The sequence below is a fragment of the Oryctolagus cuniculus genome, chromosome 1 (assembly GCF_964237555.1).
Source record: "Oryctolagus cuniculus chromosome 1, mOryCun1.1, whole genome shotgun sequence".
NCBI lineage: Eukaryota > Metazoa > Chordata > Mammalia > Lagomorpha > Leporidae > Oryctolagus > Oryctolagus cuniculus.
The window spans coordinates 207,907,907-207,920,862 of record NC_091432.1 but is presented as its reverse complement, the minus strand read 5'-3'; the positions used below and the strand labels follow the sequence as shown (position 1 = coordinate 207,920,862).

At 38.2% G+C, this 12,956-nt stretch overlaps 1 protein-coding gene across 3 annotated transcripts in view; it reads right to left on the bottom strand.

The window, feature by feature from the left end:
- SMC2 (structural maintenance of chromosomes 2) overlaps positions 1-12,956 on the bottom strand; it is a 79,646-nt gene that overhangs the window by 50,162 nt on the left and 16,528 nt on the right. For all 3 annotated transcript variants that reach the window (XM_051843475.2, XM_051843481.2, XM_051843488.2), the window contains exons 10-14: positions 7,776-8,009; positions 6,350-6,509; positions 5,772-5,889; positions 5,030-5,168; positions 2,516-2,635 (exon numbers count right to left, since the gene is read on the bottom strand). In XM_051843475.2, coding sequence (XP_051699435.1) covers positions 2,516-2,635; positions 5,030-5,168; positions 5,772-5,889; positions 6,350-6,509; positions 7,776-8,009 — 771 coding nt within the window. The remainder of the gene's footprint in view (positions 1-2,515; positions 2,636-5,029; positions 5,169-5,771; positions 5,890-6,349; positions 6,510-7,775; positions 8,010-12,956) is intronic.

Below are 12,956 nucleotides of genomic sequence, written 5' to 3'. Positions count from 1 at the left end.
TAAATCCAAAATGGACTATTTGGACATAATCTTCTTAAAGAAAGTGTAGTAATTTACAAATGTACACAATTATATTGAATATTTTATTTTAATTATTAGGAATTTAATTGTTCAACAATGAATACCTTTTCTTTCTAAACATGCTAGAAGCAGCCAATTATGAGATATCAAAAGATGAAATAACTGAGAGGAAAAAATAAAAATTCCCTTCATCTTCTTTTTGATTCAACTGCCTCTTTTTTTTTTTTATATAAAGTCTTCCTCTGTTTACATTTTTAGAGAAACTAAGCATCTCTTAAGTTGCTTAGTAACAGCAACAGAAATCCCGACTGAGGTAAATCCATATAACATATGCTCAGCATTATTATTTTACACAGCAGTTACCATTAAACAGGTCTCGTTAACCAATACAAGTGGAAGTATGTCTGCTGTTACAACTGGAGCATCTCTAACCCAAAACTCTGAAATGCTCCATCATCTGAAACTTTTTGAGCACTGACATGCCACAAGTTGAAAACTACATAGAATAAAACACTTATCTAATTCACAAAATTATTAAAAAATATTATACACAATTACCTTCATGTTATGTATCTGTCATATATGAAGCCTAAATTAATTTCAAGTTTACACTTGGATCTCTTCCTCAAGATAGTTCATAATGTATATGCAAATATTCCCAAATCCGAAATGTAACAGAACTCAAAACACTTCTGATTCCAAACATTTCAATTTACCTTCTAACACTGAGCCTTGAACGATGGCTGAATTAAATTCTTGAGCCTTCTTGACCCAAACATAATTTTTCAAGTAAAAGAAGTATCAATCAAAAACACTCATTTTGATTACTTTGCTTTCATCCTCTCTGTTCTAATGGTATACTTTGCAAGATAACTGTATTTGAAACCATTTTTACTAAAAGCTTCTCAATTTTATTAAGAACAGTGGCTATCCACTTGGTATCTTAATTACATATGTTATTTAGAGGTTTCATAGAACTGTCTTTTCAACTCAAGCAACTGAAGAAGTACTTGGTCAGTAACAAACTGATACGGCTGCTGAATGTTACAATTAGCTTCATGGTTTTACCCAGTATTACACAATCATGATAGCTCTCTAAATATCTTTTGCTAATAGCAAGTATACTACTTTAGATTCACTGCAGCAGTTGGCTGGAATCCCAATCACCTGCTACGTACTGTCCATAAGCTCAACAACAATCTTAGGAACCCTCAGAAAACATCTCTATAATACTAATGGATGCACTGCAGATGATTTAAATGTGCATGGCACAAAAAAACTAGATAATTCCTGGGTATTTATCTTTAGTGGAAATTCTATTCAGAAATCAGAAATGAATATTTTTGTTTTTGCCTGGGAAAGTAGAAGATGGCCCAAGTCCTTGCTTGGGGAAACCTGGAGAAATCTCCTGGCTCCTGGCTTTGGATCAGCTCAGCTGAGGATGGAAGACCTCTCTATCTCACTCTCTCTGCCTCCCCTTCAATGTAACTCTCTCAAATAAATTAATAAATCTTCAAAAAAAAAAAAAACTATTTCAAATTCAAAAAATAAGAATTTAATCAACACATACAGATTAAGCATTCTGCTATATTAATTTCATATGTAAATATATACACATACATATTATTTTTACTTATTTTTATTATTTGAAAGGCAGAGAGACAGATGGAGTGAGATCTTCCACCCACTAGCTCACTCCCCAAATACCCGCAACAGGCAGGGCCAGGCCAAAGCTAGGTGCTCAATCCATGTCTTCCATGTGGGTGGCAGAGACCCAATTACTTGAACAATCATCTGCTGCTTTCTCAGGATGCATATTAGCAGGAAGCTGGATAGGATGTGGAATGCTAGCATTCAAACTAGGTACTCAGATATGGGATGAGGGTGCTTAATGGCTGGGTCAATCACATCTCCCACCTCTGTTATTTTTTTGAAAGCAGAGGTGGGTATTTTAATATCAAATACAAGGGACTATCATTTGAAAGACATGGGGCCAGCACTGTGGTGCAGTGGGTAAAGCCACTGCCTGCAGTTCCAGCATCATATGGGCACTGGTTTGAGTCCCGGCAGCTCTACTTCCCATCCTGCTCACTGCTATGGCCTGGGAAAGCAGTAGAAGATGGCCCAAGTCCTTGGGCCCCTACATGGGAGACCTGGAAGAAGCTCCTGGCTCCAGATCAGTTCAGCTTGGGTGCTGGGGCCACTTGGTGAATGAACCAGTGGATGGAAGACCTCTCTCTTTCTGCCTCTGCCTCTCTGTAACTCTGCCTTTCAAATAAATAAATCTTTAAAAAAAAATTTAAAAGACATTGTAATACTATTCTTTGGGAGGCCTAGTCTTCCAATATTTTTATTGTTGTCTAATTGCACATGGGTGAACTATTTTTTGTATGTTAATTTTTTAAAGAATGGTAATTTTGTGATTCTGTATATGATTATGTGCTCCTCAAATTAACAACTTCTAACAACTACAAAAAGAATAAACAAGACTTACAAGATTCTGAGCAACCTTCAGAGTTTCTGGAGCAATACATCTAGCTGAAATTTTATTGAGTGGAATTATAGTGTATCGACGCTTCAATTCTCCTTTTTCTAGTAGCTTTTTTCCAGTAACCTAAAACACACATTTAAAACTAAAATTTAGTGACAGAAAATATTGAAATGGAAAGAGTGAAAGTTTAGGAATCTGTAACTGAACAACTGTTTATGCCTTCTACCTTAGACAAGCAAAAATTTAAGATTATGGGATATTCCTCAGTCAACTAAGGCACTTGGAATATTCGATAAGTAACAAATCAACACAGATTTATTACACTATGGATAAACCTAGAGAATACAATGCCAAGTGATGTAAGCCACACACTTAACATGCAATATGTTAAAAGAAAAAAAAAGAAAACATTGATTATCAAAATAAAACAAAGAGTAGAACAGTAGTTTATCAGGGTGGAGAGGGGAGGAAATGCATAGAAGTCAGTCACAGATCAAATGGCAGTTAGGATGAAATCTAAAGATGTAATATACAGCATGAGGACTATAGTTAATGATAATGTATACTGAAAATTTGCTAAGAGAATATATTTTAGGAGTTCTTACTATACACACAAGAGGCATATATGTGTAAGGTTATTATCCTTGTGCATCTGACTTACAGGAATCATTTCACTATGTATAAGTATCAAAGCATCATGGTGTACATCTTAAATGTACACATCAAAAAATTAAATATTGGGATGTAAATTTGACAATGACTACATAGAATGTATGTAAGAAATAGGAGCATCCTACAGAAGGATAAAAAGTTAGAATTTATAAAGTACAGCTAGGGGCCGGTGCTGTGGCACAGCAGGTTAATGCCCTGGCCTGAAGCGCCAGCATCCCATATGGGCACCGGTTCAAGGCCCGGCTGCTCCACTTCCAATCCAGCTCTCTGCTATGGCCTGGGAAAGCAGTACAAGATGGCCCAAGTCCTTGGGCCCCTGCAGCCGCGTGGGACACCCGGAGGCTCCTGGCTGCTGGTTGCTGGCTTCGGATCGACACAGATCCGGCTGTTCCGGCCAATTGGGAAGTGAACCATCGGATGGGATACACCCCCATCTCTGCCTCTCCTCTCTCTATGTAACTCGGACTTGCAAATAAATAAATAAATCTCTAAAAAAAAAAAAAAAAAAAAAAAAAAAAAAGAGCACAGATAAATCTAATGATACACTGATGGGAGGACTGACACGCAAAGCAGATCATTTATTCCCAGATTATTTTAACAAATTTAAATAGATGTAAACTTGCACAGAAAAACAAAGTGTCTATGCATGAAAATAGCCATTCTTAGTTTCTGAGTGAGTTTAAGACTTCCTTTGGAATATAGTTATCAAAAAGTTATTGTGTGGGGCTGGTGTGGTAGCACTGTAGGTTGGGCCAATGATTGTAACTACAGCATCCAAAATCAGAGTGCCAGTTTGAGTCCCAGCTATTCTACTTCTGATCCAGCATGCCTACTGTGCCTGAAAAGGCCATAGAGGATGGTCCAATGCAGTGGAAGAAGCCCAGGTACTTGGGCCACTGCCACCCTGTGGGAGACCAGGATGGGGTTACCAGCTCCTGGCTTTGGCCTGGACTGGACCTAGCTGTTGTAGTCTTTTGGAGAGTCAACCAGGGTATGGACAATCTCTCTGTCTCTCCCTCACGCCTTTCAAATAAACAAATAAATGTTTAAAAACCAGTCATTATGGGAGAATTAGATTTAGTTCTTTGCTCCTGGATTGGCCCAGCACAGTCCGATACAGTTGTTGCAGGCATTTGAGGAGTGAACCAGAGGGTGAGGAAAGAGCTCTCTCACTCATTCTAGGTCTCTCTGCCTCTCAAATAAAATTTTTATTTTGTGATAAAAAAAAAAAAAAGACTTATTTATTTGAAAGGCAGACCTAGAGAGAGAGAGAATCTATTGATCAATCTTCCATCTGATGGTTTACTCCCAAAATGGCCACAGTGCCCGAGGCTGGACCAGGCCTAAGCCAGGAGCCTGGAACTCCATCTGAATCTTGCCACATGGTTGGCAGAGATCTAAGTATTTGGGTCATCTTCTACTGCTTTCCCAGGCACATCAGCAGGGAGCTGAATTAGAAGTAGAGCAGCCAGGACTAGGGACTTGAACTGGTACTCACATGGGATGCCAGCTATACCATAACACTAGCCCTCAAATGAATTTTTTTCATACAGATTAAAAATAAATTAAAAAAATTAAACAAAAATAAATAACATATTTAAACATGAGGACTTTCATAACAACAGTATTTGTAGTAACAGTATTTCTTATGTTTTATGCTCCAATAAATACACACATTAACATGTTACGACAAAAAAGTCATTAACTGAATAGTTTTACCCTATGGAAATAAGTGACCTTAGGAGAATCTGAAAACAAAAAAAAGGTATCCAACTCTAGCTGTACATTATTTTACATTGCTATTACTCAGAAATTTTATATTTTCTTTAGCTAAAATCAGTTTACCTCTGTGTCTACCACAACATTGTAGAGTCGTTCTCCAGCCACCAATTCTAAAGCTGTTGTTGCAGAAGTATCTTTTACACTAATCAGAGAAGCTACAAGTCCTTTCACACAATTTCTATTCCAGTTCTTCTCTGGATCCCTAAGAAAAGTTGACAGAAATTAATTCTAAACAGGAAAATAGAAAAATAATAATTTGCTAGTAAAGAGCGCCTTTGAACAGCACATTAAAATGAAATGAAGGTAAAAATTATCACAAATTTTAACGGAAAATTTTAAAATGTCCCAAATGACTAACTAGCTGTTGCTTTTTAAATCAACCAAAAAGATCTTTCAGTGTGTTTTCAACCTAAGAAAAACAATTTTGATGTCCTAATCTCTATAATGCATATCATTATAATAAATACTCCATAAAAATTCATGTAGCAAAACAAACTCTAATATATAGATATTTAACTGCAATGAATGACTTTAAAGATACTTTGAACTGAGATAAATTCCCCTCATTTTGGTTTTAATGTAAGATTACTGGCATTAGTAGTCACTAAATTTCACAAGAATTTCTCCTACGAACATCTTAAACATTTAAATAAATGTTTAAGAAAAACTGTACTAGGGAAGGAAAAAGAGCTTACAATGATTTCATATGAAAACACTGATGTCAAAAAGCTTTCAGCCTGTCCTCTGATTAAAAACTGACATATTGGTTATTACGATGTTAATATTCAAGGTTTAAATTTCTTACTTGTATGCAAATCGAAGATTCGGAAATCTGGCCAAGAGAGCTTCATAGGTTTCTTTCAGTCTACTGATATCTCGAGATACTTGCCTGCGCTTCTCCAAAAGACTTTCTTCTTTATTTTCTGAAGAATAAATCATAAGTAAATTCAGATACTCTACTGTTTTAAGGAAAACATTAGTAATCTCCATTTCCAAAGCATTCCTAGGACCAAAATATAAATTTCTAAAAGTGTTAAATGAAAACGCATGCTTAACATTCAAACTTCTACCAAATGTCAAGTAGCCACTATTTCTAAGAAGTAACACTTTTCATTCGAAGGAATAACACAAAATCAATGCTTAATGTAGTATTATTCAAATGACATTTCTAAGCTTTCAAGTAATTAAAATAGGAAATTCTCAACACCAAGCTGTCAAAAATTCAAGGGTTATTTTGTGCATATTTTTGTGACTATATTTACAAATACTTCTTACCCTAACACCAATTCAGAATAAAAATGTTTCTTCCTTGCTTATTATCTTTGTTGGTTGCTACACACAACCGCTACCTCCTAATGATTTATAATGTCTTCAAAGACAAACCTTCATAATTTAGCTTTTTCATTTCTGCTTCAAGTTTTTCTCTAAGTCTCTTTACAGCTTCAAAAGCCTCTTGATCCTTCCTGTAGCCACTATCCATCTTCTTAACTTCAGCTTGTTTATTTTTTAATTCCTGTTGGGCATGTTTCAACTTCATCTGAGCCTATGATGGAAACATGTAACTGATGATATGGGCAAATAGTGCTTATAATCGAATGGCTATAGATTAAGATAGGTTAACAGAGACCAGATTTAAAAATCTGTTTGCTTTCTTGGATTAATACTGCAAGAGATTAATAATTTTTCAGTATTTTCCAAAAATATTCAGTGTATAAACTAATATATAACTAATATAAACCACCAAGTAATATACAATTAAAGTTCATATTTATATATTAAACATTAACAAAGTTGGGAAATTATTTGAAAAGAATAACTGTAAGGCGCTGGTTAAATTAAAAACAATGGAGAGATACAAATCAAAACTCTAGTAGCTCTTTCTACTTAGGAGTTCATATTTGTATTTGTGAATGACCACTAATCAGTGGAAAGAGCAATAAAAAGTAAGATTATACAGCAAAAGGGAAGCTAATGTTTAAGTTTATACAATTGAATTGACTCTGCTTAAAACCATAAACTTTTTAGGATTTATTTATTTGAAAAGCAGAGATAGAGAAAAGGGGGGTGAGAGAGGGAGAGAGAGAAGGACAGAGAAAGAGAAAGAGAGAGAGCGAGTGACCGAGCGAGAGAGAGATCTTCCATCTGCTGGTTCACTACCCCTAAAGGACCAAAAAGACTTTGGCTGGACAGGTAGAAGCCGGAAACCAGGAGCTTCTTTCGGCTCTCCTACATGGGTGGCAGAAGGGGCCCAAGCCCTTGGGGCACCTTCTGCTTCCTTCCCAGGCGCATCAGCACAGAGCTGGATCAGAAGTGGAGCAGTTGGGACTCAAACTGCCACCTATATAGGATGCCGGCACGGCAGGCAGCTAGCCTGTGAACTGCTATTTTAAGACCTAGATGAAGCTATCCTCACTTCAAAACTGAATGAAAGATCTTTCACAGTTCCCTTATAAAGTAACAGAAAAACTAAGAATTCTTTAAAATTTCTCCACTATTGAGTTCTTACAAATTTTGAGTATCATCTCTGTAATCTCTGAAACAAAACATTTACTTGCACACTGAATTAAGGTAATTTATGTCTGAAAACATCTTGACAAATTACTATCATCAAGATTTCTTAATCAACATATCTGAATTTACTGTATTAGGTACTACAGAATAACAAAACTAACAGTGTCCTTTACATTAAACTGATTAATTCCAACATCGTGTAACTGCCAAAAAACAACATGAAAATTAGCCTTTTTTTTTTTTTTTTTTTTTTTTTAAAAAGAAAAGCAACCATAAAGCACTTAATGTCTCCATTTACCTGTTTGGCTTCAGTCTGAGCTTTACTAATGTCATTTTTACAGGCCATCATCTGACCAGCCAGAGTCGCTTCTGCTCCATCTTCATTACTGGAGAGGCCAGCGGAAACAGCATTGAAGTGCTGCTGTGCAGCAGCCAAAGCTTCGGCATCTTTACTGCTTGCTTCTTGAAGGGCATGCAGCCCGTCTGTTATCTTTTTAACCTCTTTTTCCTTCGCTGCTAAAGTTTTAGAATCCTTTAGGAAGAGTTTCAAATTGGGGAATATTTTTAGAAAAAATATCCGTTTTCTTACACATATATACCCAAATATCATCAAAGTGTTTTCAACAGTTCGAAGTAGGCAGAAGAAAAATAATTTAATCATCATAAGTTTAAATGCTGAATTCTCATTTTGAAATTCACTGTTTTTGAGACACTTCTGACTCTTACATATACTACCTGAAATATTTTCATTCCACATGTGATAGGATATCACATAATGAGCTAAAAATCATTCCATATTAAAACAAACCACTTGAAGAAACTAAGAGTAAGTGTCCAAATCTATAAAATTGAAATAGTTATCCTATACTAAATTTAAAAGTAGAGATTTTAGGATTAAGAGCATATACATGAAAATATTTTACAAACTATTAAAGACCATAGAACTCAAGTATTAAAAAGCTGTAGAAAATTATTATTAATAATCCAGACTATATAAGATACCAGCACTGAAAAACAACAACAAAAATTTAGATATCTTGTTTAAATGAAAGTGACCAGAAATTTTGGGCCACTTGAGTATCAAGATTCATCAAATATTAGGTGCTCACTCTATACCAAGTTCTCTTCTAAGACACTAAATATATGGACAAAGGCCCTGTCCCCAGGAACACTGTATTCTATCTAGGGTAGAGGGCCATAGGGGAAATAAAGTGATGGGGATTACCATATAAATAAGAAAGGAAGGCCTTCCTGAGATTACACTTGAGCAGAAACCTGAATGAAGGGAGAGGAACGACTAAGCAAATAGCTGGGGAATAGTGTAGTTGGTCCCTAAGGAGTGGGTGTTTGAGGAACTGTGATTGAAGCACAGTGAGGAAAGGGTTAAGAGGGAGCCAGTGTTTTCATCATTCAGCACCTGGTAGGCCACAGCAACAACTTTGAAACTGTTGAAGGATTTTAAGCACTAGAGTGATGTGATCCAATTCATATTTTAGCTCCTATGAAGAACAGACTACAGAAGGGCAAGTGTAGATATAGGGCAAAGAATAAGGACTGATGCAAAAGCCCTTAAGGAGGTGATGACCTGAATAAAAGTTACACTGATGAGGTGGTAAACAGTGACTGTGTCCTGGATTACTTCTAAATTCAAAAGAATTTACTGAAGGATTACACAACAAAGTTTGAGAAAAGGGAAAATCCACAAGGACTCCAGGATTTTGAGCCTAAACGACGAGATGAATTAGGTAACATTTAATGACATGAGGAAAATTCAGTAACACAAGTAGGTTTGGACACATAGGGAAAATTTATGCATTCTATGGTATGGTATTTTATACTTTGTTAGTCATTCAAGTAAAAATGTCAAATAAAGAGCTGGCCAAAGCAATCAGGAGTTTACAGGACAATTCTCTAGGTGGCCTTTGATTGACCCATTTCTCTCCCTTTTATCAGCTGTGGATCTCAAAAGTAACTGGAATATGCTAGAAATGCAAGATCCTGAGATAGTGATAGAATGGCCTAATAGCTCATGCTCTGTTTCAGTCCCTCTACAGGAACAAGATGCCCTTAATGTCTTGGCTCAGAGACTCACATCATCTATGAGCATAAAATCCGGGGCACACTGTTTTCTCGGTCTCCTCAGCTCTAGTTCAAGTGGTCATATTCAGTGCAGACTTGATCTACCTTTGACAGCTCTCCTGAGCTTTGTGGGAATCCTGGGCTTCTACTGTTCCTTGATATCTACTGCTAAGTAGTAAATCTGCTTCACATTACTTGTTGTATAGGTGTATTCCATCTATTAGACACAGACAAATTAGTAACCAATGCAAAGTGAAACTGCTTTACCAACTGGAGAAGAGTAGATTCAGCCTGACAGAACCATGGCTTATTGACAAAGCTGGAAGGACCCTATCTCCCAATCCCCAGGCTAAGTAAGAGATGTCAGTCTGGATGTTTTATGCAGAAAGAGGCACAGTAAATGGTACACAGGTCACCTACTCATAGATATGCGAGCTGGCTGCATGGACTGAGGTAGAAATTTAGAGATAAGCAAATGGGAGAGTTCAGCACATGATCCCTTGGTTGCTGGCTCTCATATAATTGCTCATTCCTAGGGCCAAACGCCTTGGCAAGTGGGTATTCACATGGACCCTGAAGCATCTGAGAAGAAACCAACACACATAATGCAGGCCTTCACAGAAAGGGAGACTCACTATCTAAAGGAAAGAGATGGAGAAGGGCCAGAAATGTTTGCTTGATAAAGGGAAACAGCATATCCAAATGACTGAATAGTGTGGTTGGTAATGAGGACAAGGTTTCCAGGTCCCCAACAGAAGACAAGGCTGTATATTCCTACCAAAATGAGAGGAAAAACAAACAAAAACCCTGAGAGAATTCATACTTTTTTGGGGTCTTTGGATATTGGATCTCACATGACAACACTTCCAGTTCTCCTCAGGGGAAATGTTAAACTGGTAACAGAGGTCTGGAGATGAAGTCAGTGACCCACGGTGTTTATTTGTTGTAGGCAGGGTCCTTTGGGATGTCTTGGTGCCAGTACCACAGTTCTCACCATGAGTACCTTACAGACATTGAAATTGGGGCTGTTTGTAGCATGGAACATCTCTACCACATGAAGGATATGCTCTCTCACAGTTAAGAATTCAAGCCTTGCCAGTGTGACTATCCACCCCTGCCTGGTATCTAAACTACCCAAGTTCCAAAGCAGTACTGAGTGTTAACTGGAAAACAGGACATTACTTTGTTCATTCTAAATCTGTTAAGAGATAAAAACGTTACAGATCATGGTAACCACCAGCTCAAATTGGCTAGTCAAAAAGGCCTTCAGGCCATGAAAATTAGTACAGGTTAAATGCCAAAACCATTTGGATAAGAAGCCAAGGAAGTATCCCAGAGAGAGTCAAACAAAAATTCTTGGCTCTGGTGGCACCTCACAGCTGGTAACTCTTGGGTACCTGATGCAGCATGTACTCCATCTGGGTGTTCTTTTGGCCCCCTAGTTGAGGCGTTCAACAGAACTGTCAACTTTGAATGGTACCCTATACAGTAGCAGGCCTTGCAAGTCATTCAGCAAGTCTTAGCAAATGCACTGCTTTTAAAGCCTGCTACAGCCTGCTAGTGTAATAGAAAACAAATGTCTTCAACCTGCATCCATACTGACCAGAGGGTACAGCAAGAGAAAACTGCCACTGGGTACACCAGCTTCTCTGATTTTGGACTAAACTGCCTGAGGCAGCCACTAGAAAAAAACTTTTTCGAATGATAAGTCTTTACTTGTTAATGAGCACAGGTGGAGACTAAACATCTTAAGTTCACAGCACCATATGTGACTGCAACAAACCAGACTATCTGTTCTTACAGGATTGCTTAAAAAACCCCATCAATAAATTAGGGCAAGTTTAACACAGGCAGACCAAATGATGAAATGGAAATAGTGCATTCAAGGGGGCCCAGTTGGAACCTCTGAGGAACTAGTAGGCTCTTAAACAAACAGCTGGCTTACCAGAAGTGACCAAGAGACACACAGGGAATGCACTGGCATTGTACCAATTCAGTCCAATCCTATCTGATATTTAGGGAACACTGAAGATCTTGGGAGGTGTGAAACTACCCTGTCAATACGCTTTCTTCTACAAGGATGTGGCAAAAAAGGCCAAGAAACTAATTCCCAAGCTGTGGCCACAACCTAATGAAATGCTAAATGTGATGGCTCAGACTTTATATTTTGTCACACACCACAGTGACCAGATGGTCCTGCCAGGAGTAAGAATTCCTAATCTCACAGTATATAACAACCCCAAAGCCCTGGCTTACTTCAAGATGTAATGTGACTCCTGTCTCATGGAAAAGAATCAGAAATGCATTAACACAAAAGACCCTGGCAAAATGTCATGGCCAAAACTAAACCTTATTAGACAGAAGTGTCAAGCACTATACTCCTTCGATTTTATGTATGAGAAGTGTTCTAGCAGCAATGATAAAAACAAGGACTAGACTAGTGCTAGACTTAAGTGTGGGAGGTGCTTAACTGAGTAAAAGTGAAAGGGAGTGAGTAGCTGAAAAAGCCAGGGCTCTACATCAGTCCTCCTCCAGAAATAGGCTGTTCTTCAATGCTTTTTACCCTAGTGCCTAATATCACCCCACGGTATAAAATACAAGTCAGCTGCTTTCTGAGGTCCCTCAGCTGTGTTGCTAATAGGGCACATGCAAATAAGATTTCACCCACCCCAGGCAGTTTTTCTGAGCCTTGGATGACCAGCTTGCAGTGAATTCTAGGCTTCTGTTGTCCCTAGACAACAATAACTAGACTCAGACAAGTTAGTAACCAATACACAATAAAACTAATTCAGAGTTCAGGGAAAGAGTTAAGTCCAGTTATAGATTTGGAAGACATCAACATGTGGACAGTATTTAGAGCTACAGGCTAGATAAGATCACCTCAGAAACAATTGTAAATAGATGTCTGAGTACCAGCCCTGGGGCATGCTAACATTTAGAAATCAAAAAGAATAAGAAAGGAGACAGGCCAGCGCCGCGGCTCAATGGGCTAATCCTCCGCCTTGCGGCGCCAGCACACCAGGTTCTAGTCCCGGTCGGGGTGCTGGATTCTGTCCCGGTTGCCCCTCTTCCAGGCCAGCTCTCTGCTGTGGCCCAGGAGTGCAGTGGAGGATGGCCCAAGTGCTTGGGCCCTGCACCCCATGGGAGACCAGGAGAAGCACCTGGCTCCTGCTTTCAGATCAGCGCCATGCACCGGCCGCAGCGCGCTGGCCGCAGCGGCCATTGGAGAGTGAACCAACGGCAAAGGAAGACCTTTCTCTGTCTTCCCCTCTCTCTCTCACTGTCTACTCTTGCCTGTCAAAAAATAAATAAGGAAAAAAAAAAAGGAGACAAAAATGCAGTATTCCATGTCACTGTGTGAGAAGTCTTAAGCACCTAACAAGATTAAGGAAAAAAAAAA